Source organism: Zootoca vivipara, chromosome 4 (assembly GCF_963506605.1).
Source record: "Zootoca vivipara chromosome 4, rZooViv1.1, whole genome shotgun sequence".
NCBI lineage: Eukaryota > Metazoa > Chordata > Lepidosauria > Squamata > Lacertidae > Zootoca > Zootoca vivipara.
In genome coordinates, this window is record NC_083279.1 from 47793605 (window position 1) to 47813208 (window position 19604).

General features: G+C 44.3%; 1 protein-coding gene across 1 annotated transcript; it reads left to right on the top strand.

The window, feature by feature from the left end:
• The first annotated feature begins 1036 nt into the window (after positions 1–1036).
• RSPH1 (radial spoke head component 1) lies at positions 1037–17811 on the top strand. The gene is made up of 9 exons (XM_035115539.2): positions 1037–1145; positions 2563–2676; positions 3763–3868; positions 4856–4946; positions 8186–8321; positions 10737–10802; positions 14268–14427; positions 15633–15758; positions 16727–17811. Exons 1-9 carry the CDS (start codon positions 1092–1094, stop codon positions 16771–16773), a joined length of 900 nt encoding a protein of 299 aa, XP_034971430.1. The 5' UTR covers positions 1037–1091; the 3' UTR covers positions 16774–17811.
• Positions 17812–19604: the final 1793 nt, after the last annotated feature.

Below are 19604 nucleotides of genomic sequence, written 5' to 3' on the forward strand. Positions count from 1 at the left end.
GCGGAACTTGCTGCCAAGGAGTGTGGTGGAGTCTCCTTCTTTGGAGGTCTTTAAGCGGAGGCTTGACAGCCATCTGTCAGGAATGCTTTGATGGTGTTTCCTGCTTGGCAGGGGGTTGGACTGGATGGCCCTTGTGGTCTCTTCCAACTCTATGATTCTATGATTCTAGGACTGCAGCAGAAAAAACTGTATTCCCCTTCTCCCTTTCAGAACTAAAATATGTATTTCTGAAATAATTAAGTCCTCCATGTAGTGGCAGTACTAAAGTGTTCTGCAATTTCCTGTAACTGCTCTCATGACTCTGCTAAATTTATATTTTCCCAAGTTGCTGCTTCTAAAAGCATAAGAAACCCGTCCTAACATCTTTTCCAATGTTGCTTTTAAATGATCACATTTGTTTTACTCTTGACTTAACCTTCTAAGGTTGTTTTGAATACATACGTACAAATATGCACCAAAGGTAAAACTGGAGTATTTTCTAATAATTTAGAACTGGCTCTACATGAAATCAAATTAATTGACATCAACATATAAAGTACCACTTTTGGATTTCAACAAGGCAGCTCTCATTTTAAAACTGGAATTTTAAAAGCTGCAAATACCACTTGCTCGACCAGGAAGACACATTCTAACGCCATTGCTGGTATCCACTCAATGAGAAGGGCGTGTGCTGACCTGTTTCCCCAAATAGACCATTATTATGCACCATGAATTGACTGGCATGCCATGGACTACACCCCAACAGCAAACTATGCTAAATTGTATTGCTACCTCTTGTGAAAGAAGCAGCATCCCCTGATAAATCCTTCCCAAAGGCAGTAGCATCAACACCCCACCCCCCACATTTTCTTGAAGCGCGGATGGCCCACCAGACGCCTTGGACTACAACTCTGCCCAGCCCGGCTCGCACGGGCGGACGTCGTCCCTCCTGCGCAGCGCCGGGGCTTCCCTGGCCAATCGGGAGAGAGTGCGAGGCACGGTTGCTATTAGCGACCGCGCTCTCGGAGCTCCGCCTTCTGGGAGGCCGGGTGAGAGGGGAGCGGAGTCCAACGGGCGAAGCCGTTTCCATGGTGACAAGCCCGGACTGAATCATGTCGGATCTCGGCTCGGAAGAGATCGAAGAAGAGGCCGAGAATGATTTGGGGGTCAGTGTGCGGGGAGGGGGGGGGGAGGAAGATGTAGGAAGGGGGGCGTGTGCAGGTTAATCGTTTGGGTCAGAAAAAAGCCCAAACGCACTTACTAGGAAGTAAGCCCCATTGAGCACATTGGGACTTGCTTCTGAGTAAACATGCCCAGGTAATACCATTTTCTGAATGAACTCCCCACACTCTTGAGTGGAGAACTTGTGGAGGATTTTTTTTTTTTGGCAGAGAGTTTGCATTATGGTAGAAACAGTTTGGGAAAGGTAAAACACCAGTTTCCATGAAGCAAAAAGTGGAACCTTTTATCATTATTATTACTGGGAGTTTGATTCAGAATCTGATCCGCAATATGGAGACAAATGATTGTCTTTTAGTCTTCGACTTTGTCCAGCCATTGTGAAAGCCTCAGCATCCAAATTGTGTGGATGCGAAGGAGCCTTATGCAAATGCTTGGTTTACACGATTTATTTAAAATAGAGGAAATGGAATGGTGAGTTATGGAATTTGAGATTTTGCAAAGCATTCCAGAGAGAACGCTGTTGACTTTTAAGCTCTTGCCTAAGGTGCTTACTTGGCAGAAATCAATATAGAAATAATTTAAAAACAATAATTGTATGGCTAGAAGAAATACTATGCATGGAATGCTGCACTGACAGAAGAATCTATACAACAATGTCTTAAAATTATTCATATTAAAACAAAAGAGAAAACTATTCTCAGGGTATCTTAAGGACACACGGGGCATTTCACCTGCAGTTGAACTTAATAGGACTTACTTCTGAGTACACATGCATAGATAGGATTGCACAGAATTTCAAAGAAAGAGATATTTGCAATATATAATAATATGTATTTTGTATTCACCTTGTTTTTTATGAGGAGAAGCCATAGCTAAGTAATAGAGCATTTGCATGCAACAGGTCTTGGATTTAGGCCCCCAGCATCTCCAGTTTGAAACTAGAGAGCCACTGCTATTCAGTTTCCAGATGAGTGGATGTGTTTGTCTGTTGTAATAAAAACAAGAAAGAGTCTTGTATAATAAACAAATTTATTATAGCATAATATTAGTCATTGTTGAGGTAATACTGGATTAATGGTCTGACTTTGTAAAAGGTAGCTTGCTTTGTTGGATGACCAGATGCAAAAGAGGACAGGGGTCCTTTCCCTTTATTAATTGTGTAGAAGGGAATGGCGCAGGCATAGTTTACATGACAAGCTACAGTTGAAATTACTGCACAACCTGCATATACCTGCTGAAATCCTCTCTTCTACTACACAGCTACTAAGAGTGAAGGAGCCCTCTCCTCTTGCTTTCAGCTACTCTATTCCTCTCTTTATACACAAAAGATATAAGTAGACTTCAGTCATGCTGACTCCTCTGTTTTAGCTGAATGACAACTATCTGATCTCATTTAAGTAGGAATATGAAGGGGAACGCAATGAAGCTGGTGAACGGCATGGACAGGGAAAGGCCAGATTACCCAATGGTGATACCTACGAAGGACAATATGCAAATGGTAGAAGAAATGGGCAGGTATGACTTATTTTGAAAAGCATTTGCCAATTCTCTATACTAATATCTTAGCCTATAATCCAAACAGCCTTTGCTGTGGGGTGGGGCTAGACTGGGCAGACTCCCGCCTATGAAGTCTCGCCTATGAAGTCACACCAGTATCACTCTGATATCACTCGAGTCACCAAATGGGTGGAGAGACACCTCAAAATAGAATGTTCCAGGGACAGGAATTGGAGTCAAGCCAGTACAGGGACCTCTAGTTTCTCAAGGTGGCCCTACTACCGACATTTGACAGGATCAAGGCCAATTCAGGCCTAATTGCTATGCCAGCTCCAGACTGTTACAGCCGTTTGTTTGCTTCCCCTGCCTTTTTGTGAGTGACAGGGCTGTAGATGGACCAGTGATTCTATCATTGCCCAGCTCGGGTTTGGATTGTCTTGAAACTCATTTTATACTTCTTATGTAGTGGCATTGGGGACCCAGGTGGCGCTGTGGGTTAAACCACTGAGCCTAGGGCTTGCTGATCAGAAGGTCAGCGGTTCGAATCCCTGTGACGGGGTGAGCTCCCGTTGCTTAGTCCCAGCTCCTGCCAACTTAGCAGTTCGAAAGCACGTCAAAATGCAAGTAGATAAATAGGAACCGCTACAGCGGGAAGGTAAACGGCGTTTCCGTGTGCTGCTCTGGTTTGCCAGAAGCGGCTTTGTCATGCTGGCCACATGACCTGGAAGCTATACGCCGGCTCCCTCGGCCAATAATGCGAGATGAGCACGCAACCCCAGAGTCGGTCACGACTGGACCTAATGGTCAGGGGTCCCTTTACCTTTACCTTTATGTAGTGGCATCATCCACACACAGGAAGGAAATGTTAGCATATTTGCAGAAATATTTCTTTAAAAGTAGGAAAAGTTCTCCGTAGAGCAGGGACCCCAAAGCATCCAATGGGGACTGAGCATGCTCAGTAGACATGTCATGCTGACTGATGGGGGAACGAGGGCAGTTGCAGTTTCTGCTTGTTTAGTGTATATTGGCCATTTTCATAATATATATGCTTTAGTAAAACAACCAGAGCATGAACAAGAAGTCTCTATAATGTATATGTTTCAGGGATTGTACAGATTCAAGAATGGTGCACGCTACATAGGACAATATTCTGAGAATAAAAAACATGGCAAAGGCATCTTTTATTATCCCGATGGATCCCGATATGATGGTAAATTGTATTTTCTCTATTTGGATTTAAATGTGAAGATTTAGTGAAGTGTATCCATTTGTGATCAGGTCCTGCTTGTGAGCTTCCCATATGCATCTAGCTGGCTATTGTGAGAACAGAATGCTGGATTAGATAGGCCTTTGGCCTGATCCAGCAGGGCTCCTCCTATGCACTTAAGATAACATGAAAGATATAGTGGGTGAATAGAGAAATGCCACAGTGAGTCCACTCAATAGGTGAGTTGGCTGGGGCACAATGGTGGGCGTGAAAGCACAGCGACACAACGTATGGTCTTGTGTGAGTGCCAAATGCAGATTAGCAGAACCAGAATGTTGCCTCGCTGGGCCAACAATAACTGCTATGATTAGATGCTGGCTCAAGTGCAATCGGCAAAGCTGCTATGTGAAACAAAGAATGAGTAGAGTGAGGGATGTTGAATCAGCTTCGCAGAACCCTAAAAGCCTTCTATCATTATGGAGCAAGTAAACAATAAGGAGGAGAGTAAACAAAATGTGTGGTGGTCAGGCTCCCCTTTATAGAAAAGATAGGAGATCTACATTGCGAACATGGGCATTGTGGTGAGAAGAGTGAGAACTTACTGTTTTGATGAACTTTGCACACATAATATTTGAAATAATCTCTCCTAATAAACATATATGTAGCTTCTTTATAACACCAGACCATTGTGTGTCTAGCTAGTAGAATGTATACTGGTCACACTCTTATCCAGGACATTTGTATTTATGTGATCAGTTACTACAGTTATACTGCCTTATCACAGTACAGGATTAGTTTAGTTCAGTTTGCTTTAGATTTCTCAATTGTAATCAGTAATTTGTGTTTTTAAATATAACATTATATAAATACTGAACACTTTCCACCATGATAACAAATGTATTATTTGTAATCAAGCCAAATATTAAGTACTCTGGCTTATAAAGAAATGGATACAAAATAGTGGATATGTTTCTATTGTGTTCATTGCAGGAGAGTGGGTGGAGGACCAAAGACATGGAAATGGCATTTACTACTATGTAAATGGAGACACATACGATGGAGAGTGGTTCAATCACTACAGGTTGTTCAACTGAAACTTTAGGTTTCTTTTACATTTTTGAATGAATGTTTAGGGAAGTTTTTAATATTTAATGCTGTATTGTATTGTTTTAACACTTGATTGGGAGCAGCCCAGAGTGGCTGGGGAGACTCAGCCAGATGGGCAGGGTACAAATAATAAATTATTATTATTATTATTAATAATAATAATAATAATAATTCTGGTGGAATCTGAAACAAATGTGTAGTGTATCCTCACCTCTTAGGAGTCCTGTTGTTCAGGGATTCTAGCCAGCTTCGAACAGGAGCCTTGTAGGCTTTTCAGGGAGTTAAAAGGGTATTTCTATCCCTGCCTCCACTTCACATCCCAAGATCTTCTTCTGCTGTGCTACATAATGCTAGAGCAGGCACGTCCAACAGGTAGATCGTGATCTACCGGCAGATCACTGGACATCTGTAGTAGATCACTGGTAGATCACTGGCTCCCCTCAAAGAAGCTCAACAACTATGGCTCCCCTTAAAAAAGCTCAACATTTTCACCCTGCAGCCCATCAAAATGGCACTTTCCTCCTCCCTAAAAAAAACCACTCAAAAACTTTGACCTAACCCCTAAAAAACAGCCCCTCCTCCTCCCTGAAAAAAAGCTCAACAACTTTGACCTGAACCCCAAAAAAGGGGGTAGATCACTGCCAGTTTTTAACTCTGTGAGTAGATCGCAGTCTCTTGGGAGTTGGCCACCCCTGTGCTAGAGCACTGAAGTTTGAGGCTGGCTGACAGTCCTGAACCTCAGCATTTTATTGCTGTACTAGCTGGCCTGGCCACGCGTTGCTGTGGGTCATCCCTGTGATTCCCCCCACCCTGTCCCGATCCATGACGTATCCCACCCCTCCTCCCTCCAACCCCCTGGCTCATCCCTGTGTTTCGGTAGGACACCCTTCCCTCTGTTTTCCCTGGGGAGTGTTGTCCCTTCTTCCCTGTATCGCCATACATTGGCCCCTGCGCACGCATCGTGAGCATTTTTATATATTTAGATTAATTTTTTGGGGAAATAAGAACATGAGAAGCAGAAGTTATTATTGTTTAATTTTATTTCTGGGGTTGTCATTTATTTTGGTGGGTATTGTATGATTTGGGCGTTGTGTGTGTGTGTGTGTTATTTGGATTTTCTAATTTTGGAGTAGGTGACCCAGAGAACCTAGAGAACTACTTTAATAATCCCAACCCGGGGGGGGGGAATCAAATAGCGAAGACCCACAGCCCCGTAGCAACAGAAAAATCCAGGAAGTGGCAAGGGGAAGGTAGGAGATTTTAAATGGGGGGGGGGGTGCACAGCAAATATCCGAGGACTTAAACTGGGGAGAGAAAGTGCATGGTTGTTTTTTTAAAAGACGCAGAGGCTTGCAATCAGTCATAGTATAAAGCGTAGGTTAAAAGGGGCATGACTGCCCTTACTTAAAATGGCCGCCGGAGCCTCGCATGTGACACAATGCCCGCTAAATTTTATAGTAAAAACCCCTTGCCATGCCCCCAAGTGCGTTGCTGTGGGTTATCCCCCCCTGGGCCTAGTTGGGGCCTGGGGGCCTGGCAGGGGCCTACATAAAACAAAGGCTGTGCTGCAGCCTTTGATCCATGTGCTTGCCCTCTCCCCACCCCGGGCCTAGTGGGGGCCTAGCGGCCTGGCAGGAGCCTACATAAAACAAAGGCCGTGCTGCGGTCTGTGACCCGGGCACTCACCCTTTCCCCCCCAGGCCTAGTGGGGGCCTGGCGGCCTGGCAGGGGCCTACATAAAACAAAGGCGATGCTGCGGCCTGTGACCTGGGCACTCACCTTCACCCCCATGCCTAGTGGGGGCCTAGCAGCCTGGCAGCGGCCTAGGGGTCTGATAATGGCCGCCTTGCTGGTTTCAGTTGCTTGGTTGATGATGTCATTATTTGGTTTGTGGGTGTGGTGTAGATTTCACAGGAAGGGAGGGGGTGTACTGTGGGAGGAAATCCACTTGAGGCACTGTTTTACTTTGTTGAAAAACAGGTTTTTACCAGTGGAGGTGTGAGATGTGTGGGTTTTTTTCCCCTAACAACACTCGGGGAGTGGCCTGGATCGTTGTGTCAAAATTTCAGGACGATCGGTCAAGCAGTTACGGAGAAAAGTGGAGCCCGCACTTTCATGATTTTTACATTTTTATATATATATAGATGTCAGGTGTGCTTTCTGGAGAATGTGAAAGTGAAAATGTGCCCTTTTCCCTCTTCTTCCTCCCACAATGTCCCCAAACAGTACGGTGAGGAGAGTTTTTTAGTTTCTTGGCAGTCATCCTTGGCAGTGGAGTTTAAATTTGGTGCTGAATCCAAGAATTGGTTCCATACAAAATACTGGAAGAATTTGGGATTTTAGCGTAGCTGTGATTTGACACCTTTTTGCTCCAAGTTCCTGTCTTACAGGTGAATACACAAGTTCCCTCTCCAGACAATGAGATTAGTTGCTCTAGTGTTTTCTTCTCTTTCTTTTTATTCTCTCAAACCTGAAAGCTCCAAGTTTCTTGTTAGGTCATTTTGGTTCCTCTGCCCCCTTGCTTTCAATTTGCACATTTCATTATTCCAAATCCAATGGGGCTTATCCCCAGGTAACTGAATATAGGACTGCAATTTTAATTTTTAGTTTGTTGTTTCCCCTAGAAATCAATTCAATAACCGATTTAAATTGGTTATTTAAATGACTTTGATTTAAGAGCAGGTCCACACCTCGGTTTGCTTGGCTCCTTTTCCCTGAGAAAATGTGCAGTGTCCTGCTGAATCATACGAAACAGCAACTGAGTTATCTGCAGATGGTTGTTTGTTCCGATTCAGCAGTAAAGAATGGGTTTTCCGGGGGAAAGCTGCAGAGCAAATGCAAAACCATTGGGACCTGTGCCTTGAAAGTATGGGACAAGTGGAAAACGGAAGCGGAGGTTTTGATGAGTGCTTAATCCAGGCATGTCCAAAGTCCGTTACGGGGGCCTAATTCGGCCCCTGTGGCAGTTTATTTCCGGGGTAAAATCCCCCCCAAAGTTCAATCAACAACTTCAATCCTTAAAGAAAGCCAACAACTTTGGTCGGCCCTCACACATGTTCACTTCATCAGATCTGGCCCTCTTTGAAAAAAAGTTTGGGCACCCCTGGAATCAGTACAGCTTGCGACAATCGGAGGAAGATAACTTTGGTGTCCATAATGAAGATGCAAGGTTTCCGCCTGTTTAATGTGAAACTGTTCTTTGTTTCTCCATAGGCATGGGCAAGGTACATATGTGTATGCATTAACTGGCTCTAAATATATTGGCACCTGGGCAAATGGACAACAAGAAGGAGCTGCTGAACTTGTTCACCTAAACCATAGATACCAGGGGAAGTTTGTGAATAAAAATGTATGTATGCTATTGTATTGATCTGTTGATATTTTGGATGTTATCTTTCATTATGTGTGCTGTTCACTGAACATATTGAACATATTTATTATTTATTGTTTTGTTTTATTTAACTGAAAAGATTCATATGCTGCTTAATTGTCAAAAATATAAACAAATGGGGTAGGCAGTGTCAGTGTGGAAATTGGTTTTTAAAATCTTCACTTTTTGAAATATGGCAACCCTTTGTTATAGAGTGATGCGGCATTAAGTTACAACAGCAGCAAACAGTCGCTATGGAAATGGGTTGTCCAATGGGGCCCCTGGGGTCAGGGGCGAACAAAGGCGTCATAACACCCAGGGTGGAGCGTCACTACGTAGGGCGCATGTGCGGCGTTGGTACGTATGACACATACCCTGTGTCAGGAGTATGGGCAGGAGTCAGGCTTCGCCTTGCTGACGCCTTGCTCCTTGACCCTTGAACCTTTGCCTTGCCGACGCCTTGCTCCTTGACTCCCAGACTTTCGCCCCCGCCTTGCTCCTTGACCCTGCGACTGCCTGCTGCTGGACCCTCAGCCCTGCACCTGTTCCTGCTTCTACACCACCATCTTGCCTCTGGTCCTGACGTCCTCAGCCAGGGCTTCAACCGCCCGCCGACCGGACTGTGACACCCTGCAGCTGTGAACGGAGGATTGCCCGCGGCTGTAGCGGCAATGGAGGGATCCCACTGCCATCTGTATGGCGCTTGAGCGCCGGCGCCAGCAAACCACTATGTAGCATGTGTGCCATTGCTACGTACAGTGCATGTGTGACGCCGTACATAGCAGTTTGCCGCTGGCACCGGGAACCTCTGCTCGTGGCTGCAGCCACGAACGGAGGATCCTCCACATGTGGATGCGGCGGCGTGGTGGCAGCTCGCGCCACCACAAGCCCCTGGGGTTCCTTATTGCCACCCCCCCAGACATGGCACCCAGGGTGCACTGCCCCCCGCCCCCCATTGTGACACCACTGCCTGGGGGTCACCAGCCTGACACCTGCAATGCCAGACCTGTCACTATGAAAAATGGGTTGTGCGATCACCCACCCTCGCAGGACCCCTGGAGCCTGATCAAACAACACGTTTCCATAGCGACACTTGTGGTCTCATTGGGGTCAGGCTGGGTGACCCGTGAGGCCCCATCACCCCCCCCCCGATTTCCATAGCGAAAGTTCTGGATTTGCAGGGGTAAGGCTGAGTGGCCCCTGGTGCTCCGTTGCACAACCTGTTTCCAGAACAACGTTCCCGTTCCCATAGTGACGGTCCTGCCTTGCAATGGTCAGGCTGGGTGAACCCTGGGACCCATCGCACAACCTGTTTCCCAAGTGATGGTCCTGAGCTTGCATGAGTCAGGCTGGGTGACCCTTGGGTCCCCAACCTACAACCCGTTTCCATAGCAACGGTCCCGTTTCCATAGTGATGATTCCTGCTTCACAGTGGTCAGGCTGGGTGACCCCTGGGGCCCATCACACAACCCATTTCCCAAGCGATGGTCCTGAGCTCGAAGGGGTCAGGCTGGGTGACCCCTGGGGCCTGGACGCACAACCCATTTCCTGAGTGATGGTCCTGAACTCGCATGCGTAGGCTGGGTGACCAGTGAGGTCCCAACGTAAAACCTGTTTCCATAGCAACGGTCCTGTTTCCATAGTGATGGTTCCTGCCTCGCAGTGGTCAGACTGGGTGACCCCTGGGACCCATCACACAACCCGTTTCCCAAGCCATGGTCCTGAGCACAAAGGGCTGGGGAATCCCTGGGTCACCAACCTACAATCCATTTCCATAGCACTGGTCCCGGTTCCATAGCGACAGTTCCTGCCTCTCGGGTCTGCGTGGGTGACCCCTGGGGCATAGTTGCACAACCTGTTTCCCAAGCGGTGGTCCTCAGCTCGCAAGGGTGAGGATAGGTAGACCTTGGGTCCCCAACCTACTACCCATATCCATAGCAACGGTCCCGTTTCCATAGTGATGGTTGCTACCTCGCAGTGGTCAGGCTGGGTGAACCCTGGGACCCATCACACAACACGTTTCCCGAGTGATGGTCCTGAACTCGCACGCGTAGGCTGGGTGACCAGTGAGGTCCCAACGTAAAACCTGTTACTATAGCAACGGTTCCATTTCCATAGCAACGGTTCCTGCCTCGTAGGGTTCAGTGTTTACCCTCGGGAACCTGTCGCACAGCCCATTTCTCGAGCAGTGGTCCTGAGCTTGTATGAGTCAGGCTGGGTGACCCTCTGGGTCCCCAACCTACAAACTGTTTCCATAGCAATAGTCCCATTTCCATAGCGACGGTTCCTGCCCCGCAGTGGTCAGGCTGGGTGATCCCTGGGACCCATCACACAACACGTTTCCCGAGTGATATCTTCAGAATAATACTATTTTTTGTTTGTTTTTTCATACAGCCATTGGGTGCTGGGAAGTATATATTTGATATTGGATGTGAACAACATGGCGAATACATCCACGAGGTAAACTACAAATGGTAACAACTGGAGAACCCATTCATTATATGCCTTAGACCTAATGAGTGACCGAACAATACTCCTGTTCAGAAATAGGACCTTTGCTGTACATTTAAGTGGAAGAGTAACAACTCTACTTGCTTACAATGCTTAATTCATATAGACTTGCATTCACCAGATGAGAAGGATAGATTCTCTATTATTTCAGCCAGTTGCTGTTAGGAATCCCAGGGATGCTTCCAAATAGCTGTTTGTTGAGCATTCGTCCAGATTTGTTCACATCTATTTTCTCACCATACTTTCTGCAGTATGATAAACAGCCACTAGATGGTGATAGCTTATAACGGCTGCACAAATCAGAATAAATGCCCATGGATTCCACACAGTACCTGCTTGCTATCCTCCCAACTCCTTTTGCTATGTTCACATAAACTCCTGGGGTTAGCATAAGAAATATGTAATGATACAGTTAGTAAGACTTGGGCACCTGTCCTTTCCAGCATGACTGGACTTTTGTTCAGTGAGTATTGTGAATGCTCAGCCTCCAGGATGAGGACCAGCTTCTTGTTATAAGTGTATTCACTTATTGACATCTTAGCTATATGAATGACTATCATAAGCTTGCTGTTTAGCTTTCAAGGAAAAGAGTATTACTCTTTTGAAAAAAATGATTAAATACTGCCTTTAAAATCTGTAACTCAAATCTGAATATTAATATATTTTATTAAGTAGTGAACTGTGAATTGTTAGTATTCAATTCTGCAAGAGTTGTTGAATTCAAGATCTGATATTAATGTTCTTGTCCCTTATTTCTATCCTGCAAAATAGGCAATGGCCTTCTGTACAGGGCTATGGGGAGGAATCGGCCTTTGGCAAAGCGTATTACAAACTATGGCTCCAGTTTTCCGAAACTGAAACATTCATTTTAAAAATGTATTCTACCCTTTTGTGAATCTTGTGCTACAAGCCTCACTTATTCAATGAATGCATGTTTCATTCTTTTCAACAAATTTGTGTTTTGTTTCTTCTTCTGCAAATGGAAGCTGTGTAGTGGAATTCATAGTTCACTTTGATTCCTTTTCCACAACTTGCTTAGCTCATGCAAACCAAAAGCAAGATAAGAGGAAGCAAAGAACTGCCTTCTGTGCAGAACTATGAGAAGCAACCAATCATTGAAGCCTTTATCTTCAAGCAGCCTAGTACAACAGAGGTGCCCTCTGGCTTTGAAATGGAGTGTTACTGCATGGTTTGCTTGCATGTGACATAAGTTAGAAAGGCATTTGAGGGTATGGCGGGCAGAAATTAATCCTTTAGAGCAGGCACCCCCAAACTGCGGCCCTCCAGATGTTTTGGCCTACAACTCCCATGATCCCTAGGCCTAGCTAACAGGACCAGTGGTCGGGGAAGATGGGAATTGTAGTCCAAAACATCTGGAGGGCCGAAGTTTGGGGATGCCTGCTTTAGAGCATTGGTTGATATTATATACCTCTAATTTGCATTTTAATATATATATATTTTAAAAATACAACTACTTATTCTTGCAATCTCTTGCAGACTTTTATTATTAATGGCACTATTGTGTTTGCATACTATGCAATATTGGGAGAAATAATTATTTGTGCCTTAGAGTTTCCAGATACCTGGATATATTGTTAGGTTATAGTGAATTTCAGGAGCAGTGCAGTAGCATGGGTAGGATGGTGGCAAGAAAGACTGATTGGGTGAGCTCACTGCGGGGATGGCCAATAGCATGCATACCTACATATTACTGGTCCTTTGGGAAGAATGTTTGAGAGGCTGTCCAATAAAGAGACATTAAAGGGATTCTGATCTGCACTTCTCATATAGCACTTTAAGAAAAAATATCAAAGCTGTTTACAACCTACATCAAAACATCAAATAAAACATTACTGAAAAAGTCTAATATAAAGTATACATTCAAAGCAACATAATTAACATGTCTAAAATACTATCTTAAAGATTTCAAACTAAAACATTGCAAAGGAGGTAAATACTAAATGCAAATTTTAACACAGTAAAGTTAGCAAAAAAAAAAGTCTTAAACATTTCAAAAGAAAGCATTACTAAATGAAATCAAATATAAAATGCACATCTAAAACAGTATAATTAACAAAAGAATAAAAGATTATCATAAGCATAGAACATATCTGCTGCTGTTGCTCTTAGGCTCAATGACTAAGAGACAGCTAAGATAGTCTTACAAATCGTACAAATGAAGATGTTGATAAATCTTAAGGGCTGCTTTGGATATAATGGCAAGTCATAGCTTCCTTCTATATGCACCTGCATAAGCCTCAAACCTCTGCTCCCTGCCACAAGGATGTGCTCAAAAGCTGTCACTTCAAAACTAATCACAATTTGCCGTTACACCCGATAGCAGAGGATGGTGTGGCAGAGCTGCCCTGCAAGCACCAGAGTTGCAGCAAATTACCTGGCTGGTGGAGGGGTGTGTGTGACAAGGTTGGGGCTTTGCGGTCACAGCAATGGAAGTGCTGGATTGGCTCAACCAGTGTGTTCATGCAGCCCAGCACTGTCCAGGTAAGCTGCTGCTAAACCAATGTTGTAAGGGCAGCTCTTCTCCACTGCACCAGCTTCTACTGACATCCAAACTTGGTTTTGTTAGAAAAGGATCTAAACCATAGTTTCAGGTGCATTCGGGAACAATAGCACTCAGTCTTTACCTTGATAAGACAAGTTTACACCATCATACATAAGAAAATAGCTAACACATAACAAGTAAACCCATGCTGGGCAACCCGGCCGGATGGGTGGGGTATAAAGACAGTCGTACCTTGGATCCCAAACGCCTTGCAACTCGAATGTTTTGGCTCCTGAACGCCACAAACCTGAAAGTGAGTGTTCCTGTTGCGAATGTTCTTTGGAAGCCGAACATCTGGGGCAGCTTCTGCTTGAGTGCAGGAAGCTCCTGCAGCCAATCGGAAGCCATGCCTTGGTTGTTGAATGTTTTTGGAAGTTGAATGGACTTCCGGAACGGATTCCGTTCGAGAAACAAGGTACGATGGTAATAAAATTATTATTAGTACTAGTAGTACTGTGGGCATCAGCCAAGTGTCTTTGGGGAGTGTATCCTGCAACTAGGGTGCCTGTGCCACAAAGCTCTGTTTTCTAGTCATTGCAACAAGATGGCAGAAATTGGAGAAGGGCCTCTCAGAACAGCTGTTTAAAAGCTGACATGTGTTGTAGTGAATGTCTATAGGAGAGGCTGGATCAGGATTCCTTCTGGATCACTTTGATGGGGCATTGGAGCAACCAAAGCTGTTAACAAAGACTGTGGTGTTGATGTGGGCCTGTGTATTGTTGCAGGTTGAAGGAAGTGTGTGTGTGTGTGTGTGTGTGTTTATAATGAAAAAGAAATATATTATGAGTTACAGGACTGGTCATTTCCTTTTTCATTCAAATCTGTATCCTGGATATTCATCTGATCTTCAGGAAAAACCAGAGGAAGAGGAGGAAGAAGAAGTTATGGGTCCATCTATCCCAAAATGGAAAGCATCAAAAATTACTGAACTAACACTCTGGGCACCTGAAGAACCACCTCCCCCTCCTCCAGCAGTAGAGGTTGCAATAGTTGAAGAACCAGCACCTCCAGGTTTGTATTTTGCTGCAGGATCAACCCTTTATTCGCTGAAGTGGTGCATCTACTACATTCATTTCAATGGGTCTCACATTTTGCAACATTAGCACAGTGAGATGTAATGTTTTATGATACTGCACTATGCAGGAGTTTCTAAATAAAATTAGGTCCAGGAGCATGGAGGATATATCCCACCACTCAGTTTGGAATGTGTTGCGTGATAATATCTCTGCATGGAGAAATTCGGAGACTGTTTGACCCGCATAGGTGATTGGAACTTTCTTAGATATAGGGCTAAGTAAATGCAATCTCCTGTGTGGCATGGCAACAGAGGTTTACAACACATGCAGACAGATTGAGGGTATATTCAAATACGGGGGGTGGGGGTGGAATCCATAAGAAAGCCCTGTTAACTCTATAACAAAGGCAGTAAAATGTTTTCGCTCAAGAGCCATATTCTCTTATGGCAATATGCTGGTGATGGGTGGACCCAAAGCAAAGTGGGGTTCCCTACACACTCTCTTTCATGCCCACACATGCCCACACACATCTGTTAACATACATTCATGTACATACACAAAATTCATATATGTCACACACATACATACCCTGTTTCTCCGAAAATAAGACATAGCCATACTTAATAAAAAAATAAGACATCCCCTGAAAATAAGCCATGGTGTGTGTTTTTTTGAGGAAAAATAAATATTATACGGTGTCTTATTTTCGGAGAAACACGGTATTCATGCATATACACATTCACTTGCTGGTAAATAAACTTTTTTATTTACAGTTACAATGACTGGCTTTCTCAAGCTTTCTTGCCATGAGTAAGCAGGTATTTGAGGAAGGGGGAGAGTTGCCACATGAGGAGAGGGTTCCTTGCTGTGACTCCCTCACCCCCTTAAAATCTCCTTCCCTCTCCCCCACAATGCGACTATGGCACTTGAAAAAAAACAAACTATCCCATGGGAAGGTTGGTTAAATTCCAAAGGTCTGGGTAAACAAGGGTTTTTATCTTGTACCTAAATGAGGCTGATGTGGAGGACAACCAAAAATAATTCAGAAAAGCTTTCTATGGAAAGGAAGCTGATGATGATCATCTTAGGACCAGAAAGTTGCCTCAGTAACTTGTAACCTAAATGAAGCTAATAAGCAGGGCAGCAATGTTTTTGTTCTTCTAACATTTTATTTTTTCTTTCTATTTTCCACGTCGGCAGATGACACTGCAACTGAAGCTCCTTCTGAAACTACTGAGCAAACTGCAGAGACAACAGAGGCCACTGAAGAGACAACTCTTCCTAAAGATACTGAGGAAGAAGATGAGGCAGCTAAAGAAGAGCCAGGTGAGGGCTAGTGCAGGGGTCAGCAAACTTTTTCAGCAGGGGGCTGGTCCACTGTCCCGCAGACCTTGTGGGGGGCTGGGCTATATTTTGAAAAAAACGAATGAATTCCTATGCCCCACAAATAACCTAGAGATGCATTTTAAATAAAAGAACACATTCTACTCATGTGAAAACCTGCTGATTCCCAGACCGTCCGTGGGCTGGATTTAGAAGGCGATTGGGCCCATAGCTGCCAAGTTTTCCCTTTTCTCGCGAGGAAGCCTATTCAGCATAAGGGAAAATCCCTTAAAAAAAGGGATAACTTGGCAGCTATGATTGGGCCAGATCCGGCCCCCGGGATACCCATGGGATACCCATGGTTAGCTTGCCTACCCATGGGATAGACAGAAGGTGCAGTGAGTGATTAAGCTGCTCCCTTGCTTGGACGGGATATTGACATCCTATTTTTTCTGGTACCTAGAAATGTACTGTCTTTGTACATAGAGATTCCATTTTGTTAGCATGGGCGATAGAGTTGACAAAAAATGTTCTTAGTGGAAACAGACACATGCATCACAACATAAAGCCATAGCTACATCTAATCCAGCAAGGCAGGTTTACCTGCTTGCAAAGTCCACACAGTCTAGTCCACATTGCTCCACTGCAGTACAGTGCTGCAAAAAAAGCAAAAAGCTATAAAGCCCAGCTGGCTCCCTCTGTCCAAGGCTGCAGGAAGGTGGCAGAGGGAGGCTCCCACCCTTTTCTGTCCCATTGGCATCAATGGGAGGAAAAATCACTACATCAGCTCCTGTTCAACCACAAAGCTGCACTTAGGATGGGGCATAAGATGCCCTGGCCAGCTTTCTGATACTGGTCTGGTAGTTTTTTAATTCTGTGTTTCTATAGTGTGAGTTACAAGCCTGATATTTCAGAAATAAATAATCATCACTGTTGTACTTCTTTTCCCCCCATTTCCGTTTTTGCCACAGCTGTCATACCAGAAGAAAAAGAGGAGGAACTTGAGGCCCAGGACTAAAGGAAAGAAGCGACAAACGTTGGATACAAAGAAATGAAGCTCAATCCAGTCAAGGTTAAGTTCCGTTAGTTTCAATTGAGGTATACTCACATGCTCAACTCTCCCATTGAAACTAGTGGGACTTAAAAGTAGTTGATTTTGATGGGATTGTGCTCACACTCCTTTGGCTGTGCACTTATTATCTGAACGGCTTCCTTCATATTTCAAGGGGCAGTAATAGTCTCACTGCTGTGACAAGAGGCAAAAGTCTGCCCTTCCTTCACCACTCACTTCTGCTCCACATCTTCTATCCTGTTTCCCTGCCGTCAAATAGGTGGTGGTGGTGCAGAAATGTGCCTTTTAAATTGAAATGTCTTTGAATAAAATATAAGTTTTGTTGTTATTGAATCTATGGTTTCTGGGATGTGTGTATGTGTGTTTTATATTAAATACAGAATGTAACTGAACCAAGTTAGTCTGTGGGCATTTTGCTTTTGCTTTTCTGTAAGGGAAAGGAAAACCTGCATTGACTAGATTGTACTTTTGACTTAAAACTGTTCTCTTACACATTTGATCCTTTGTTAGCAACACTCAGACACCTCCTTCTCCCTGATGCATTTCTTCCCCCTGTGGAGGAAATAAGAAGCTTCAAGGCTGCAGTGAGGAAGAAGTGCAGGTGGCTAGCTTGGAGAGACCAAGGGAGCAGAAGACACCTCATCTGGTTCCTCCTCACTTGGATGCCAAACACTAAATCAATAAAGCTATTTCCTCCACTAAAAACACATACAATTTTCCTTTGGAACTGCCCTGTTAGCTGTAATAGGGTACTCAGAAATAAACGAAGACTGGCTCATGTACTACATTTTTATCAGAAAAAAATAACAAAAAATACACATGGTAAACACAAATATATGTTTTTAAAACATGTTTGATACAAAACATGCTACATGGAGCTGCCAATAGATTTTTGCAGATTGGCTGCAATGAGCTAGGTGTATTCCAAATGAGGTTTTCAAACAGTTATGTCAAGTGCCTTCATTTTTGCTTTGGTCCACTAGATGTCATCCTAGATTTGCTATACAAGCGCTCTCAAATTCCAGATTTAAGAACAAATATTCAAACCTCTGTCAGCACCTGGTGTCATCATTCCAAAGTCAACAAAGTTACCTACAAGCGTTTATGGTGCCTCAGGACCATAGATCAGCCTGCTTGTCCTCAGCATTTTAATCTACTTTCATGCAATGGCTCATGGCTCCAAATCCTGATTTCATTCAGGCCAAGTGTGGCAGCCACTTCTGGCAGCTGAGTTTGGTTGCAATGAAAGGGCAGGCAATTGTTAGTTATTTAATTCATTAATGTCTCTTTATACTCCCAGGGAGAGACACTTGTGGGGTTTTCTGCTTTGGGTGTGTGCCATTTTCTGTTCTATCTCTGGCAGCCTTGGGTCAGCCCTGAGGCCATAGTCTGCTTCTCAGAAATGATGTATAAATCACATGTGAGATACTTGCTTTAGGGTTTTCCAGAAGAACATGATTATAAAACCCCAAAGAAGATGAATGCTTTGTTGAGAGAGAGGTCAGGGCCCTTATAGAGGAGGTACTGTGTCGATATTTTGGCAGTTCTCTCTGACCTGACCAGGGTTGAAATACTAACCAGCAGCAGAGCAGAAACCTCTTTACTGATATTCTAAGGCACTTCCAGACAGTCACAATTTTGTGAGTGGGATTCAAGAGCGGAATCATGTTATGCAACAAAAGTAAACTTGGAACTCTTGAGCAGCAAACCTGCTTTAAAAAAAATGGACTTTTTGCAGAAAGGATATGAATAGGGGAATGGACTGAAAAGTGTGGGATTGTTTGATGCAGCATTGTATAACCTTCCTACAAACAAATCAGAATGAATGCCCAGTAAACAGGTCATCTGGGAGCAGCCCTAGGCAGGTTTAAAATAAATAAATAAATAAATAAATAAATAAATAAATAAATAAATAATGGAGATAGACAGCTTTCCCCCAGAGGGTGACATGAGAAAGGTGTTGTTGAAGACTAAAATGGGGAACCTCCCATCAGCCCCAGCCAGCCTGGCCAATGGTTTGGGATGATGGGCATTGTAGTCTAGCAACATTTGAAGGCTTACAGGTTTCCCACCCTAGTCTAAGAACTTGAGAGAGGCGTAGTTGCCCATAATGTGCACACTCATTCCACTATTGCCTTCAGTAAATTGGTTTTGGAAGGGTTTTTAGTGTTCCGAAAACCTGCACAAACTTATTTTACCATTGGCAAGTACTGCTTACCGCCAGCTGGGGGAGAATGGAGGTTGCAGATCAGCGTTGGGCAGGATCCTTAGTCTAAGTGGATGGGGGATAGCCCCCCTCCAAAGGATCAGGTTATCCCCTTAAAGGGATCCAGGGAGAGGTGCTTCTGTCTGGATACCCAAGACAGGGGGCTGATGGGCCATAGCACCCCCAAAATGGTGACCTTGGAGGGGTTGCCTTGATTTAATGCACATCATAGGGCAATCCTTAACCTTGGTTAACCTAGCCAAATAATGAACTGGGCTGGTTGATTCAGGATACATACCCAATGCTTATGCATAAACATGCAGACATCTGTAATCAATAAATTTGGGGCCTATTTAAATCCCAGTTGGTTGTTTTGTGGTTATTGCAACTTTATTATGCCTTGACCCCACTGCCCATGGCTCCATTGTGTCTGGACCTGCAACAGTGGGTAAAAGAAATAGGTGTGTGGATCAAGGACACTTACCAGTAAGTCTTAAAAGCAACAATCATATGCCAGACCCAATCCACACTATACTCCAAAGTGACTGTTAGCCAGGAGCTGTCCTGAACG

What these genes read in the sequence shown, in the direction of transcription:
- RSPH1 (XM_035115539.2), top strand. Translation starts at nt 1,092, where the DNA reads ATGTCGGATCTCGGCTCGGAAGAGATCGAAGAAGAGGCCGAGAATGAT. An exon ending in ATGGCGAATACATCCACGAG is followed by an intron (nt 10,803 to 14,267) that starts GTAAACTACAAA and finishes TCTGATCTTCAG; the next exon opens with GAAAAACCAGAGGAAGAGGA. An exon ending in TGAAGAACCAGCACCTCCAG is followed by an intron (nt 14,428 to 15,632) that starts GTTTGTATTTTG and finishes CCACGTCGGCAG; the next exon opens with ATGACACTGCAACTGAAGCT.